Consider the following 18,029-nt stretch of genomic DNA (forward strand, 5'->3'; position numbering starts at 1 on the left):
GGTGAGGATGTGGAACCCTCACACATTGCTGGTGGAAAAGCAAAAAGCCACTTTGGAACAGTTTGGCAATTTCTCAAAATCTTAAACATAGAATTACCATGTGACCTAGCAATCCCCCTCCTAGGTTTATGCCCAAAAGAATTGAAAACCTATGTCTACACAAAAACAAGTACGTGAAAACTACCAGCATTATTCAGGATAGCCAAAAGCTAGAAACAACTCCAAATGTTCATCAGATGATGAACATATTTTTTTAAATGTGTTATATCTGTATAATGAAATATTATTCAGCCAAAAATAGGAACGAAGTGCTGATACATGCTACAACATGCACGAACCTTGTAAACATTATGTAAAAGAAGCCAGACACAAAAGACCACATACTGTATGATTCCATTTATATGGAATATGCAGAATAGACAAATCTGTAGAGACAGAAGGTAGATTAGTGATTGCTAGGGGCTGAAAGGAGGAAAAGATTGGGGAGTGACTGCAAATTTCTACAGGGTTTCTTTTGGAGTGATGAAAATGTTCCAGAATTAAATATTGGTGGTGGTTGCACAACCTTAAGCAATTAACATTCACAGCACTGGAGATAGGGCACTAACTAGTAAAGAGGGTCTGGGAAGGTCACCGTCAGTGTCTACTACACCTGCCCTTCCTTTTAAAATCATATATTTCTTTCAGATTTTACATCATTGATTAAGGTCTGTAATTTCTATTATAGCATTTTCTAAATTCACTGCATGCTATGCAAACACTTGTCAAGTTTCAAATTATAATTTTATATCTTATCCCAAGATTTGGCAGAAATAACCATATACTTTTGCTGTTTAAAATCTTCTCTTAGTTCTCATTTTCTGAAATTAAAAAGTACTGAATTTTAGCTTACCCTCTTATGGGAGTCCTGCCATTTTAAACAAACATGTTAGCTCTGCTTTTTGGAGAACAGTATGGAATAATGATGAAGTACACAGGCGCCCTGGCATCCCAGCTGTCCCACCTCCCAGCCCTGTGATCTGAGGCAAGTTGCTTAACTTCTTCACTGGTGCCTCAGTTTCCTCCCACATTAAGTGGGCCTCATAACAGCCAGTATTTCATAAAGTTTTGTAGGAGTTAGTACCTGTAAAGCACTTAGAACAAAGAACAAATCCTGGCCTATAGTAAGAGCAACAGAAACGCTGTGGAGTATTGTAACCACAGAAGGCAACGTGAGTTTAAATGGATTTTGCTTTCTGATTTGTTTCTTTTCTGATGACCTTCCTGAATGTGTCAACTTTTATCTTAGCCTTTTTGGATACAATAGCACATGGGCTTAAGTCTTCAGTGAAATAAAAACTTCTATAACCAGTTTCTGAGTAAACTGATGGTGCTAAGGACATCATCCTATTTGGATTGTCTTTCTTCTAAATACTTCACCTAATATTGCTTCACCCTAAAGTTCATTGGAAGCTTTTATATTTACTAGTGCAACCATATATTTTTGGAGTCCTACAATCAAAGAATTTTACATATCTAGGGACAGACGTTTTGAAATCCTCTAGTTCAAACTACTTATAGTCTAAACTACAGATGAGGAAATTGACTCTTAAGAAGATTATATGACTCTTCCAAAATCACAGATACTTCGGTGATTTTTTTCCCTCTGGTATACTGAATTATCTCCCTTTTCTGCACTTCATTCTCATTAATGAAGCAATTTATTGTCGAAAATAGTATCATAATATTGTATAAATGCTGCTTTCCAATAATACTAAAGGTCTATTGAGTTCACCACCAATCAGGAACATTTACTGGAAGCTTGTTCCTGATTGGTGAAAGCCTGCTGTAACAGTGGAATTCCAAGGAGTAAACAAAAAAGCATAGCAACAACTGAGTTTGCTGTCTCACTACCCTGAGCCTAGGCCAACCTGTACTCCTTCATCCCAGATGAGGTGGCCTCTACATTTTATATGAAGGCTCTGATTTTCCATTCAACTGTGATCCACCTTATAACATGGCAATCCAATACAGACAGGAAGATAAAACTGAACAACACAGCTAAAATAAAGTGTATTCCCAGGTAAAATAGAAAAATGCTTTCATTTTAAATGGATTAGTTTGATGAGCTTCAGTTATAAGGCAACAGGAAGGTACCAGTGCACAGGAACTGTATCTATGGGCAGTGTCACCAATTCCTACTAGTGGCAGCAGCTGTGGTGGGTGACATGACTCACTGGAGTGTGTGATCTCATAGCCAGAAAGGATGTGCAAACAGCTCTGATCATTAACCTCATGCTGTGGAAACAGACATGGAGGATTGCTGTGCTTCTCAGAGCTATAGAGGGTCCTGGTTTCCTAAGAAGGAATGTTCACATCCCAGAGCTGGTAGTTTGGTGCCCTATCCCTAGGTGATGCAGGGAAGATGCTTTTTATAATGACTGCCAAGTTGGAGTGGAGTCTCTTTTTGCATTTTCTTGGGGAAGATTCTACCATATTATTTTTTAATATAATTTTTTAATTTACAGAATACCCACTGTGGAGACAGGATGAAGTTGACCAGTGAGAAGTTGCCCAAGAACCCCTTTTATACTTCTCTATCCCACTATGCTGCTAAGAACCAAAAACTCTTCCAATGGAGAAAGGAAAAGACTGGTACAAATCCTGATAATATTTTCACTAAAAGTTAATTAGGTATACCAGAGCAAAAGAGACAAATATGAGTCTTATTGCTGGCAAGAAAGTGGTTAAGTTTACAGTCCTTTCTAGCTTTTCTGTAAGAATCTTGTGAAATTGCTTGAACCTACCTGGTAGCAAATTATCAGTGAAGAAGTTTCATAATGAGATCCTGATCCTGATTTTACTCTCAGGACTTTAGGATACACTTCTGGAAAAGAGAAGCCAGATGTCAGTTCTGTTAAAGAGAACAGTACCATACTTTACTTGAAATTAGCATTTAAAGCTACCATTTTTTTCTATAGACTTAAAAAAATTAAATTGGGGATGGTTAGCTCATCTAGTTAGAGTAGTTCTAATTAAGGCTCAAGTTAAGAATTTCACTCACCCACAGGCCAGCTTTGTCTAAAGAATTCCACATACACTGCATTGCTAGAGCTCCTGCCTAGTAGGAAAGAGGGTTAGTTTGACAACCAGCCAATATATTTCTTAATTATATAAGGCACAGTGTCAGGTATTGTGATAGTGCTTTCTTTTTTTAAGGTAGTGCTTTTTCCTTGAACTAAGGAGGTCAGTTTCAGGAATGAGAACTAGGAAGGAAACTAGTATAAACAGTGTCAGATGAATTCTATTTAATTTATTACTTTAAGAGAGAAAATTCATATTGTATGGATAAAGATGGAATTCTTTACGTTTTAAAAAATCAGATCATTACAGCCATGCTAGTTTGGTGGATAAGGCATTGCACCTCTTGAAGGAAAGAATAAGAAGAGGGGATACTCTGGCATATTTCCTACGAGGTCAACTGTATTTTGAAGAGGTATCATTTTTTGTTGATTTGTTTTCATATAAAGCTGCTGTTAGATCTTCATAGCAAAATTTCCTATAGAGTTCCTTACATTGTTAAACCAGGGAAATTCTGTCAAATTCCATAGATTATGGTTGTGGATTTAAGTATGATACATTGCTCCCAGCTTACGGAGATATTCAACCTTTCTCCATAAAAGTCATTCTAATTAATGTCATTTATAGGAGTCATTTTGGTATGAAATCCATTTTCACATGATAAATTAAAAATCTAATTTTTATATTTTGCCAGATATATTCAACATCATTTATAAAATATTTTCATTTTATTAACAATTAAAAATCCTGATTCTTATCTAGTACTTAAAGGCAGCTTTATATGTTCCTATATGGAGTAAGGAGGGAATTTCCCTCTTTATCCACATTATGCTGAGGTTTGCAAAGTAGGTCTAGGAGGACCTATGGAAACTATCACTCCAACTTCAGCAGTATAGCTTCAGTTGTTCATTGAACCCCAAGGGAAGATGCGAAAAGGGACCAGCTGTCCCCAACCCCTCACTATCCATTGAATGTTGGGCAGCTGTTCACCTATATCCCACTTACTTATCTTTTGATGGCTCCTTCGTTCATTCTGGCAACAAATATTTGTTGAGGACTCATAATGCACCTGTCACTCTGAGGATCACGTAGCGTAATGGTTCAGAGAATGATCTTTCAGCTTTGGGCATAGGTTCAAATATGGTTCTATTGCTTGTTAACTGTATCCTTGGGCACAAATGCTTAACCTCTTGGTGCCTCAGTTTCCTCATCTGTAAAAGGGGGTAATAATATGCATTTCATAGAGCTATTATGAGGGTATATTAATTGTAAAAATACTAACAGGGCCTGGCACCTAGTAAGTGCTTTATAAGTATTTGCTACTATTATGCTAGGTACTAGCTATACAGTGATGAGGGAGTTAGAATGGTCCCCATTTCATTGAGCTTACAGTCTAGAGGAAGAAAATAAATTAATATATAATTAAAAATAAGTTAAAGTACTGTGAAAGCAATTAACTGGGTACTCTGATAGAGAATAACTTAGGGATAGGGTGGAAATACCTGTTGTTGAAACTAAAACTTGAAGAAAAGGAAACAGTTAATGCAAACAGCCACAGGGAAGTGCATTCCAGGTAGAAGGGAGAACAAATGCAATGTTTCTGAGAAGAGGAAGAGTTTGGTGAGCTCTAGGAATTAAGAGACCAATGTCATAGTCAGCAAGGCAGAGGATGACTCTAGATAAGCCTTGTTTAAAATGTAGTGAGAAACCATTGAAGTGTTTTGGGACTGTGATGAATGGATTGGAAGGGAAGCATAGAACCAAGACCAGTTCAGGGGAAAATTATACTAGTTGGGTCAAGAGAAAATGGTGATCTTGACCCAGCAGTGGAGCTGGGTCCTGGATTTATTTTGGAGATACAAGTAATGGCATCATGGACTGAAAAATAGAGAAGTGGGGAGGAGTGAGTTTTGAGGGAACCATCAGGAGTTCAGTTTTTGGACATTTTATGTTTGAGATCCCCCTTAGTCATCCAAGCATACATGTTTCAAAGTAGAAACTAATGTAAGACTCTAGATCTCAAAGGAGAAGTCTGAGTTGAAAGTATATATCTGAGATTTTCCAGCATGTATATGATATTTAAAATCATGAAAAACTAAAGGACTTCCTTTCTCTTCCTCTGTATAGAGTATTCTAAGTTTTCCAGCCCTCTTATATGTTGGCCAAACACTAGCCAGAAAGGAGAATGAATCTTTACAACTCAGTCATTTACTCATTGTTACGTGTTCTTTAAGATAAATATTTGTTAGCATTTTGGTGCGGTTTTTATTAATTTTATCAGTTTGTTGATTAATTACAGTTTATGAAAAGAGAAATTCAGTTGTTTCTGTGTTTTCCAAAAGTTGCTTTTCTCTGGCCTGCTCTTCCTAGTAATGGCCTTCCAACTCAGAGACTCTCTTTCCACTGTTACAAATGATTTATTCTTTAGCGTAAGGCATTTTCCATGGTGGATTAAGACATAAGCCCCATTTTTGTTCCTTACACTTCAGCGTATTTGTTATTATATCCTATAACACTGAGGAGCCTTAACTGAATGACATATAACACGTAGGTTTTTATAGGAAGTATGGGAGAAAGATAATTTTGGAGAATCACATGTTTGTTTTTCTGTGTCTTCTTCCTAGCTAGAAAATGGCAAAACTGGAAGAGCCATATCATAGTGGATATTTAGTAGTAGCGGATATCCTGATGTTTATCTTTTCTCAGAGTCTTTGGCCCCAGCTCTGAAGTTTCTCAGACTCCAGGAGTAGCAGGTGATATGGCAGACTGGAATGAGCAGAGGGCTAGGCTGTCATTTAGAGAGCAGTCTGGCCATAGCCAAGAGTAAGAGTGAAAGCCAAAGAGAGTCTGACCCAGGTTCCTCCTGGTCAGTTCCCTCAGTTGCCATAGTTAGGTTTATTTTATTGATTTTATAGTGTGTTGATTGTTGTCAATAGCTTACTTGCAAATTCCATAAATTTGTTGCTGTCTTGTTTTATTTGGTGCTGCTAGCTAGATTTAGGTGGGACCTAAGTATTTGGGATTACTTTAAGGTAATAATGAAAATAATTCAGTATTTCCTTGGAGCTTACAGGGATGGTATGAAGAAGCATTAGAACAGTTTGAAGAAATCAAGGAAAAGGATCATCAGGCAACTTACCAGCTAGGAGTGATGTATTATGATGGCCTGGGGATGACCGCAGACACTGTAAGTTATTGTTTTGTTCACAGTGTTTAAGATTTCATTGTTTACGAATTATTTGATACATTTAAAATTATATTTTAATAATATATTTCTATACTTATATTTAAATAATCATCTATCCTTTCAGCATTTAAAGGATAGCAGTAGTCATTTTTACATTTACGTGAAAAACAAATTTCTTTTTGCCCCTCTCCTTGCTACTATTAGCCGTCAATAACATTTTTGCTTTAAGATGTTTTCCTTTGTTTTTAAAAGTTACTTCAAAGCTACATGAACATGGAGAAAAGTTAGAAAATAAGCAAAAATAAGATCACTCCAAATTTTACTATCAAATATGAACTTTGTTATTATTTTAGAGTATATTCTTCCATGTGTTGCCCTATGCAAAAAAAAAGATAAGCTGAAACCAGAATGTGTTCATTAGACAGTCACACTTGCCATGAAACTTCTTAAGTCTCTCTCTAGAATGAAAATTTTTTTGAAAAATTTGTTTTATACTTATTCGTGCTTTCTAACTCAGTGGTCCCCTATTTCTATTTAAATGGTATCATGACTGCCCCATCACTCAAGTTATAGGATTATTTAACATGGAATTTAGAAATAGGTCCTTGGAAAATGGTAATAACAGTAGGATAATATTCATAACTATATATTTTTAAAACTTTTAAACAATCTAACCAGAAAGAATTTACATAAACAAAAAGAATCAACAATTTGAGTTTACCAAAGATATAATAATAACACCAGTGAAAAATATTTGCTGCACAAAAATAAAGTAGAAAGCAATAAAATGCTTAGTTTCTGACAGGGCCTAACCAGAAGAAATACAATAGAAATTAGATGACAATTGAACTTTAGTCTCAAAAAGTTAAGAAAACACATTTTGTCAATCAAACATGAGAAGACTGCGGAACAAATTGCAATGAAACAACTTAAACTTGTGAAAACAAATCTTTAAAAATTTTACTTTCCAAAAATAGAATTTATACTGAATACATCTACCAAAACTAACACATATTCCCTAATACCATTTAATACCCAGTTTATGTTCAAAATTCTCAAATTGTCCCAAAGTAGTCTTTCAAGCCAGCATTCAGTCAGAGACCACCCAATGCATTGAGTTGTAATATCTGCAAGTTTCTTTAATCTAGATTAATTCTCTCTTCTGCCTTTTTTTCATAATATTGACTTTATTAGAAGTGACACTTATATGGTACTTATGCAGAAAAATGTCTTCTTTTGTAGTGCATACTGAAATATTTAGGGGTGAAGTGTCCTGATATTTTCATATCGGCATATAACTTGAAACAAGTCACCAAAAAAGATAGATGAAGCAAATATAGCAAAATGTTATTACTGACAATCTATGTGGTAGTTATGCAAATTTTTATGTAATATTCTTTCTACTTTTCTGTATGCCATTCTAAGATCTTCTGTAGTCTCAGCCTTTTTCTCAGACTACTTCCTTCACTTCCTTGCCTTATCAGAAACTTGGTTGTCCCACAAGCAGCCCTCTTTAGAGGAGGGCTCTCCTTACAACCTCCCAAAGTACCATAGTGCTCAAAGGTAGAGCTGGTATTATTTTCATTTCCCAATTCACTTTCTAGCTATTATTTCTCCTCCACCTCAGGCACAAAGTGTACCTACTTCGAAGTTCATACCAACTCATTGCTTTCCTAGTTCTATCAATTTCCTGGTTATTGGTGATTTTCTAACGTTATCCTGAAGACTTTGGCTCTGGGATTACAGTTTTCTTCCCTGTGTCATTCCACCGTTTTATCTGATCCTTGAATGAAGAACTGAGCAGCAAGAAGGAGCAGTGTATAGGTCTCGGTGAAGCACATGCCAGGCAGAGGAAGTAGCTAGTGTCCAGGCCTGAGGGAGGGCGGTACAGCTGGAATACAGTCAGAACAGTGAAACAGGGACCAAGCCATGTGGAACTTGGCAAACTACGGCCAAATGAAGTGTATTCTCAGTGCAGTGTGAAGACACCAAAAGGGAGTGTGATTAATCTGATTAACATTTTTAAAGATCATTTTGTCTGTTGTGTGGAGAATGGACTGAATGGAGGCAGGAGTAGAAGCAGGAAGTCCAGTGAGGAAGCCACTGCAATAGTTCAGATAAAATTGCGGCTTTAACTGACATTACAGTGGTGGGAGTAGAGAACAGTGGACAGATCTTGGATATGCTGTTAAGAGGATACAGGACTTTCTGATGGATTGGGAGAGGGGCAGAGATAAGGGGAGGAATCGAGGATGAGTCCTACTTTTTGTCTTGAGTGGATGATGTTGCCATTTAATAACAATGGGGTGACTGAGGGAGAAGCACGTTTGGGGTACAGGAGGAAAAGCGAAACATTTATGTTTGAATGTTTCATTTGAAGTATCTGTTAAGACACCTAAGTAGAGATGTCAGGTAGAGAGTCTGGAGCTCGACGGTGCCGTCAGGACTAGAGAAATCAGTGGAGGGCTGTCTGTGGAGCAGTGGGAGTTACAGCAGCAGACTGGATAAGATCGCTGAGCTAGTGAGCATCATAGACAAGAGCCAAGGGTCAAGGCCAGGGACTGGAAGCCCTCCAATACTTCATGGTCATAACGGAGAGAATAGCTAGCCAGCAAAGGAGAAGGAGAAGACAGGGAGGACACAGGAAAATGAGGACTGTGTGGTGATCTGAAAGTCAAACAATGAAATTGTTTCAAGAAGGAGGGAGTGATCATCTGTCTCAAATTCTGCTGAGAGGTGAGGAGAATGAAAAATGAGCACTTACTATCAGACATACTAAGATGAATTTCACTGGAGATCTTGACAAAAGCATTTCAGTGGGACCAGGGTCATAAGGGACCAAGATTGGAGTGGGTGGAGGAGACATATGGATGTAAGGAAGTGGAGATAAGCACTGAGCTTTGTTATAAAATAGAACAAATATATGTGCAATAACTGGGAAGGATCATGGGATCAAGGGAGTTTTCTCCCAGATCAAAGATATTACAATATTATTTGTAAGTTGACACACAAGATCTGGTAGAGAGGAAAAAATTGATGATGAATCAGGTAAACTGATAGATTTGGTGTTTCTTTCAATTCTTTCTGTTTTCTCAGTGAAATAAAAGTGAAGCCATGTGTTTGCTGTGGCAGCATGTATCCTAAAATTCTAACAATTCAGAGAAAATAAGCATAGCCCCTGTGCAAAGATGACACACAAATTCATGAACTGTTCCATATTTTTTATAAAAATATTTAAGAAGTTGAAGCCCTGAGCTGAGACTGAGGAGAAGGGAGCAAGGGGGCAGCAGAAGTCTGAAGAGAAAGGAGAAGGTCTGAAGTAGTATCTCCTCTTCCAGATAAGTGAGAGAGAGCGTCGATGAGACAAACTGATAGTACTGCTTGTGAGGGGAGAGCGCGCTCTGAAATTTAGAGTCACAGATTGTAGGAAGGACCTGTCAGCATGGTTATGTTTTTCTCCAGCCATGTTCAGTGGTTTAAGTACAGCAGAGTAGCTGGAGAAATAAGGTATCTGCCACATGAGTGAGTGTCATGGAGGGAAAGAGGGACAAAGGAATGAGTACAGTGACAGATACAGAATAAGCTGATGTGGGAAGAACATGAAGGTGTAGAAAGACCAGGAAAATTGGTAGATTCGATGGGTTGGCATATGGCAACTCCAAAATAGAATGGCTTGGATGTAATTACATATGGAGGCCAGAGGAGCAAAAAAGAAGATGGCCTCTGGAGGTCTGTTCAGTTAACCCAAGGTAAAGGGGCAAAGAGCAAATTCTTTTAATGTTTATCATTTTATTAATTTACCGAGTTCTTGACACTAATTTGGTTCAGAGTCTGGTTGAACCAAATATGCTTTGTGTGGTAGGTTTGAAATGTCTTGAAATTTACATGTGATAAACCCCAAAATATTGATACAAAACTGCATTATGTTTGCTTTAGTCATATATCTTTTGAAAGAAATTGAAAGGAAAAAATACATACACAGGTATGTAGATATGTGCCTGGGTATCCTTTTATATTTGTACATATTTACCATTTCTGGGGCTTTTCATTCCTCCCTATCAATCTGCATTGCCATCTGGCACCATATTCCTTTTCCGTTGAACCTGAAGATCTTCCTTTAAAGAGCATTTCTTGTAAGTGTGCAGGTGATGAGTTATCTCCAATTTTAATCACCTGAAAATGTCTTCAGTCTGCCTTCATTTTTGATGAATTGTTTTGCTGGTTGAGTTTTTTCTTTCATCACTTTAAAAATGCCATTGTAAAATCTTCTAGCTTCTCACGAGAAGTCAGTCTCTGATTGTATTATGTTCCCTGTATATATGTGTCCTTTTTCTCTGGCTGCTTGCAGGATTTCTGTGGATTTCAGCAGTTTGACTATGATGCATGCCTAGGAGAGGGTCTTTGTTTATCCTGTCTGGGGTTCAATGGACTTCAAGGATCCCTTTCAGTTGCAGTTTTCAGGAGTCATTCCTCTTCCAGTTTGTGTTTGCTTTGATAAACTTCCCAGTGCCTTTAATAACTTTATTTATTTATTTATTTATTTATTTTTGGCTGCGTTGGGTCTTTGTTGCTGCGTGCGGGCTTTCTCTAGTTGTGGGGAGCGGGGGCTACTCTTTGGTGCAGTGTGCGGGCTTCTCATTGTGGTGGCTTCTCTTGTTGCAGAGCATGGGCTCTAGGCCCGCGGGCTTCAGTAGTTGTGGCTCGCAGGCTCTAGAGCACAGGCTCAGTAGTTGTGGCACACGGGCTTAGTTGCTCCACGGCATGTGGGATCTTCCCGGACCAGGGCTCGAACCCGTGTCCCGTGCCTTGGCAGGCGGATTCTTAACCACTGTGCCACCAGGGAAGTCCCTCCCAGTGCCTTTAGAAAGTTGTTCTTTATGTTTGGTCCTGATTTAATCACTGCTATCTGTGGGAGGATTTACACGAACACTTCACTCTACTACCATTATACTGTAAGTTCTCTCTTACTAACCAGTTGGGGAAAAAAATGGTAGACACCTACCTCACACACTCCCAAAAGTAAATCCACATGATCTGGGACTCAGTAAAACACCTTTATTTTCTCATCTATTACTGTGTTGTTTAGCTAGCAATAGCACTTTGAGAGACTAGTGAGGAGTAAAAGTTAGAATGCAGTGTATACAAATGTACTTGACTGTCAAATATTATTTTCTTCTTTGGAGTGATTTTTGAAGGTTTTGAAACTGTGGGTTAAATCCACTTCACCTGCCTTCACTAATCAAAGTCGTTTTAAGACTCATGTGTCCTCCAAGCTGCACTTGCATAAACAATAAGATGTTTGCCTGAGTTTTTTTCAGGGAACTTGGAGCCAGTGGCATCTAGTTTGAGCTGAGCTGGTTAAGACTAGATAGGACCATTGACTCTCCAGCTGGGCATCCACAGGCGTCCATTGCTTCATGACGTTTTGAACGTGCAGAGGCCTGCATCTTAGTTACACCTGTGCAGAGAGACGATTACCCGCCAATTCCCACATCTTTTCCCAATCACGTTTCCCCGCGCCCCGCACGCTCCCCATGCCTCGGACCGCCCTGCTGTTTTATTCCTTATCCCATAAATACCCCGAGCTGCCCGCCTGCTGGGAGGCTGGTTTGAGATTTGTTCTCCTGTCTTCTGGTTTGGCTGCCTCTTTTTGCTGTAAACCTCGGTGTCTCCGCGTTTGGCTTGCTGTGCGTCTGGCAAGATAGATCTGGTTCGGTAACACATGTGGTGAGCCAGCCAAGAGGTGAGTCCAGGTGAACCTTTGCCCCATGGCTCGTCGGCCTCTTGCAGGCACTGAGGACCTGTGGACCAGCCCGAGCAGCTCCCTGGCGTGTCCGTTCCCAGACTGAACCTGGGTTTTCAGGGAGGCGCTGCTGACCTTCCATGCTTAGTTTCATCTTGTAGCAAAGAGAGGAAATGGAGCAGGACCCTATGGTGCTTCCCCTCCATGTCCTCTGCCTGCCTTTTGTCTGTAGAAAAACTTTAGTCAAAGAATAAATTCAGAGAAGTGAAAAAGTGCAGAAGCAAAGGAAAACAAGACCAAGTAATAATAGTTTAGTCACTGAATGAAGTCAGGGACCATTACTCCCTCCTCAAGGGCTATAGATAATATTCTGGGCCATATCCTTTGAGTTGTTTTATAGATACTGAAACCCCCACTAGGTGAAAGAAATTAACTACATGAGGACCAGGCTGTAGCCATGACATAAGCTGCCACAGTTCTGAGAACTGTCCTCAAAGAAATGTGCACAAACCGACGCTGGAACTGAAGACTAACTGTACTTAAAACAATGAAGATGACGCTGACCAGACCACCACGTGACCAATTTCAAGGTGACTGTCGGAGCTGACTGGGCTGTTTCTGCATGTAGCGCCCTCCCTCCGCCTAAACACACCTGAAACTCCCCTTTAAAAGTGCTTGCCCACTGATTTGTCAGTGAGGAGTCAGTCTCTGAACATAAGTCCACCATTCTCCCGGTTGCCGGCCTCAGAAATAAAGCAAACTTTCCACTAGCCTTGCCTCTCGAGTATTGGCTTTTGAGTGGTGAGCAGCTGACCCGACTTGCAGTAACATTGTTGGGGTTTTGGGCTTTTGGATTTGGAAGATGTTTTTAGGGTAAACCTCGTTAAAGAAATGCACCTGTGCCTAGATTGTCTTTGGAACCCTGAAGGATCATGGGTCAGAGGCCCACCTGATGGGATTTTGGCAGACAGTATAAAAGGTTACAGCTGCTGAGGTACTCTGTACCTGAGTTAAAGGCCCAGGGCTCTGGGTTTTGGTTTTGTTTTGGTCTTGTTTGTCCATGTGTCTATGTCTGATTGTCTTAATTGTTAGGAACTGGCTACCGGGGTTTGAGCTTCTTGGCGACTGCAGCAAGGACCCTTGGACTTTGTTGCTGTGCCCACCTGGGAACAAAGCCCCTTCAAAATGGGCAGTGTTAATTATGTTCCCTCTTGCGGCCCTCTAGGCTACGTTCTCCAAAATTGGGAGACTTTCAGTTATGAATCATAGAAAAAAGATGGTTATTTTTTGTAACACTAAGTGACCATAATATCCTCTAGACTCTGGAGCACAATGGCCTCAAAATGGATCCTTAAATTACAATAAAACTTTGCAAGTAGACTCATTTTGTAAACAGGAATAAAAATGGGATGAAACACCTTATGTACAGTCTCTTATGTCCCTGTATCAGAATAAACCTGTGTAGAGTAGATGTAATGGTCCAACAGGAAGGAAAGGCAACAAAACCTGTTTTGCTTGATTCTAATGAAAAGGAGGATGACTTACTGTGACTTCAGCGACCACTCTGATGCTCTCCTCCACCCTTACAGCGTGGCGCTGCTCTCCTTCACTGTCAGCATCTGAACCTCAGGCTCTCGGGCCCCTGTGCCCTCCCCGCACCCCAGTCTCTGAGGGCTGAGAAACGGGAATGGCCTCCCCTCTTGTTACCTGCCAGGGTGTGCAGCTTGGCCAGGGAGCTACCCAAATGCAGGTAGGGCAATATCCCTTAAGGCAAGTCCCCACTGGGGCTGTGAATGCTGAGACTGGGCAGGTGATGGGATGGATCTGGGTCCACTTCCCTGTCCACTTTGGATTTATTTAATTGGAAGAACAATATGCCAACTTATAGAGATGACTCGAGAATGGAAAACCTTCACTGATTTTTTTTTTTTTTTTTTTGCAACCCACAACCTAACCTGGGTAGATGTTCAAAATTTATTAAATACCCTCCTCACTTCAGAAGAGCATAGGATGGTGCTGGATAAAGCTCAAGAGGAGGCAGATATGCTTCGTGCAGAAACCCCCGGCAACCCAGTAAGGGCTGCTGCATGCGGGGCTACACCAAAAGCAGATCCTGATGGGGATGTGAATGCTGGAGACAGGCCCGAACTTTATTGAGATTGCATTCTTGCAGGATTGCGAAGAGGGATGCCAAAACAAGCCTTAATAAAGTACAGGAGGTAAAACAGAAACCAAATGAGGATCCTTCAGAATTTCCAGAAAGGGTCTTTAAAGCCTATAGGCAACATACAAAGAGAACTTATAAAAGAGTGACCATTTTTTGGTCAGAGCGCACCCAGTATACAGAAGAAACTGCAAAAGATGGAACGGCCTTTAGGAATGCCTATGTCTTGACTTGTTGAAACTGCCTTTAAAGTTTCTAATAGCAAAGACCAGGTTCAGGAGAAAAGGGAACAATGGAGAATGAAAGAGGCTGCCCTGTGGGCGGCTACCTTAACACCGGGAAGAGCTGGATGGAATCAAGGACTCCCACAAGGGACTCGGCAAAAGCTTCCACTCAAACGGGCACCCAATTGCGGGCCCCCGCCAGTGTGCATATTGCAAACAGGAGGGACACTGGAAAAGAGGGTCCCATCCTAAGTAAGACTCTTGAAGGTAAACAGCTGGCACATCAGATGCCCGAGCTGAGAATGACAGTGACCAAGAATGACAGGCCCTAGGGGTTCCTTTGAATCTGTGAAGTCCATCATCTCCCAAGCAGAGCCCTGGATGACTGTGACCTTGGGAAATTAACTTTTGGATTTTGATTGATATGGGGCCGTTTACTTAGTTTTAAATACCTGGCTTTCTAAGCTTCCTTCTAAAACTATGTTAGTAACTGGGGTGTCCAAAGAAACCTTGAAAATGCCTTTTTCCAGCTGCTAAACTGTCAGATGGGGAAAAGACATCTGAAGCATAGCTTTGTATACATGCCTGAATGCCCCATTCCCCTTCTGAGACGAGATTTACTAACTAAATGTCAGGGTTACCTTTGCCCCTGAGTGAACAGACATTAAAGTACCACCAGAGCAGGCTTGTGCATTGCAGGCTCTATTACTCCAATCCCAAAAAGAACAGCCTGCAACTAACTGTTCCAGAAGAGATTTGCAAAGAGGAGTCCGAAGACCTGGGAAGATGGGAGGCTGGGAATAGCAAAGAGCTAGGCCTGTACAGCTTAGGGCACCACCTGAGGTCAGCTTGTACGCAATTTAAGAACAATTAGATTGTAAAAGAGACTAATCCAGTAGTCCCTAACCCATATACTCTGCTCACTAATCTGTCCAGACATTGTTGGTTTACTGTATTAGAGTTGAAAGATGCCTTTTCTTGCATATCCTTGTTTTAAATCCCAAGAGTTGTTTGCTTTCAAATGGGAAGATCTAGGTACTAAGAATTAAACAGCAGTACTGCTGGACAGTACTTCCTCAGGGATTTAAAACTTTACCTGCGATGTTTGGAGAAATCCTGGCAAAAGATTTGAGGGACCCTCAGCTAAATGAGGGAGCCCTGCTCCAGGATGTGGTTGATACTGATTACCAGTAAAACAAAGGACACCTGAGACCAGAATTTTTTTTTTTCAGAATATAGTTTTGATTTCAACCTTTTTGGTTGAACAGGTCTATCAGGTATCCAAGAAAAAGCACAGAGTTCTCAATCCCTCTGTTAAATATTTGGGTTTTGAACTTTCACAAGGACAGAGAGACTTGCCCTCTAATGGAAGGGAAGCTCTAGCTAGGGCTGCAGCTCCCACCAAGAGATAATTGCAGGAATTTCTGGGAATGGCTGGGTTCTGCCGTATTTGGGTCCCCCAACTTTGGACTCATAGCAAAACCCATTTAGGAAGCTCTTAAAGGAGACAATGAACATCTAGACTGAAATCATGGAGGATAAACATCCTGAAGACCAGCTCCGTCTTCGCCGTTTGGGACCTTATGAGGAATGCCCTGAGAAAGGGAAAGCACGTTGCGGGAGGAATACCACGGTGGTACTAACGCTGACGCTGACTTTCCTGAGTGGGCAAGCGAACCCCCAGAAAAAAGCCACGAGAAAGAAATTAAGGTGAGTGCGATTGCTGCAGTGGTGGCTTTGAAAAGTAAAATTTAGAAAGCAATTTAAATAATTTGCTAGTAACCAGATTGATTGTTTTCTTTTGTTCTGCCTTCTGTTTCTAACCTCCCACGCTTGGAAGGACAATTCAGTGATTAGGATTTTTCAATCTTTGGCAAAAGTAGGTAATTTCTCTAGCTTTTGGATATGTCATCTAAAACCTTCTGTATTTGATCATGCTGACCCCCCTTGGTTGTGCCTGTCGTTAATTTTTGACAATCCCTAACTTCACTGTGACTTCAGGTGTGAACATATCAAATTAGGCTAATCAACAAAATGTCCTGTCGTGTTTTTCTTCTTGAATAAGCCAAAATTTAGTCTCCTCGTGTCCTCAGAATAAAAAACAACAAACAAACAAAAAAATCCCTGGCATCTACCCTTGTCAGGGTTCTATTTGGTGAGGATATTGTGGAAACCACACTTAATTCTCCCAGCCTATGTTCCTTCAATACTATCTAAGTGTTTCAGTCAAAGGTGATAATGATCAACACACTCCAATTCATAAAAAAGTCAGACCCCAATCCCTGGCTCGCCAGTGTCCTCGGTAAAATCCCTAAAAATAAGAGTCGAAGTGTTCACATGTCTGGCGTTCTGTATGCCCTCACAGTGTACATATTTGCCCCACCCCGTAACTATTTGTTTACAGTTTTTATTACCAATCTTGGGCCTATGAATGCCTTGACAGCTGGTACATAAGTGGTATTTGTTTGGGATCAAAATGTTAACTTGAAACCAGGAACAAGAGAATATTCTCAAATGAGTGCTAAATAGTTTGATTCCTCAAGCCCCTGTTAGGCCTATGCCCCTTATCAGCAGGAATTAGCCAGAGCTGTCCTCACCCTTTTTCCTCAAGAGTTGAGGAATGATCAAAAAGCAAGGGGGGACTGAAACCGTGGGTCAAATCCACTTCACCTGCCTTCACTAATCAAGGTGGTTTTTTAAGACTCATGTGCTCCAAGCAGCATGTAGCCTAAACAAGATGTTTGCCTGAGTTGTTTTCTAGGAACTTGGAGTCAGCTGTGTCTAGTTTGAGCTGAGCTGGTTAAGACTGGGTAGAACCACCGACCCTTCAACTGGGCATGCGTGTCTGTTGCTTAGTGACTTTTTGAACATGCAGAGGCCTATAGCTTAGTTACACCGGTGCAGAGCAAAGATTCCTGCACCTTTTTCCAATCGCCTTTCTCCACGCTCCCCACACCTCCAACTGCCCGCTGCTTGCTTCTTTATCCTATAAATACCCCGAGCTCCTTGCCTTTGGGGAGGAGGATTTGAGATTTGTTCTCCCATCTCCTACTTGGCTGCCTTGTAAACCCTCTTTGCTGCAAACCTCGTGGGCTCAGCATTTTGGCTTGCTGTGCATTGGACAAGAGGAACATAGTCTAGTAAACAGTTTGTGTCTGGGTTTTGGGAGGGAGGAAAGCCTTTTGTTGGTGGTTAGAACGTCTTCTGTGTTTTGTGACTATGCAGATGTCATATGAAGATGAGTGTAGTAGGCGTAAATTTATCACTGAGCACAGCTAGGGAAAGTGTGCTTGAAGAGAGAAGACAGAGTTTGGGGTTCACACGTGTCCTGTAAGGGTTAAAAATGTGGAAGTTACTGGCTATTCTTACACTTTAAGTTCTAAGAACTGTGCCGATTCAGAATAAGGGCTATGAGGAGAGAAGGAAACCATATTGAGATGTAATGCAAATGTGGAAGCTATAAAATGAAGGGAATGCTTTATATCCCAGAGCTCCTGGGAACGCTGACCCAGGAGATGGACTTTTACTTATTTCTAGCCCTTGCAGAGTCCAGGACAACCATACCTGTTAGGTATAGACTCATGACATTCTACCTTATGTCGGAGGGTGAACGCTTTACAGAATTATTGGGAGAAAACTTAATTTGGGTAA

General features: G+C 40.6%; 1 protein-coding gene and 1 non-coding gene across 2 annotated transcripts in view; both read left to right on the forward strand.

Moving 5' to 3' along the window:
- The window catches only part of LRP2BP (LRP2 binding protein), a 36,478-nt gene that overhangs the window by 4,917 nt on the left and 13,532 nt on the right, over positions 1–18,029 (forward strand). Inside the window, 2 exon segments of the mRNA XM_055080801.1 lie at positions 2,508–2,634; positions 6,134–6,247. Coding sequence (XP_054936776.1) covers positions 2,587–2,634; positions 6,134–6,247 — 162 coding nt within the window. The 5' untranslated portion in view covers positions 2,508–2,586.
- LOC112066953 (U6 spliceosomal RNA) lies at positions 9,368–9,470 on the forward strand. Its single transcript, XR_002892990.1, has one exon. It is a non-coding gene; the product is annotated as a U6 spliceosomal RNA (small nuclear RNA).

This window comes from Physeter macrocephalus, chromosome 20, assembly GCF_002837175.3.
Source record: "Physeter macrocephalus isolate SW-GA chromosome 20, ASM283717v5, whole genome shotgun sequence".
Lineage (NCBI taxonomy): Eukaryota > Metazoa > Chordata > Mammalia > Artiodactyla > Physeteridae > Physeter > Physeter macrocephalus.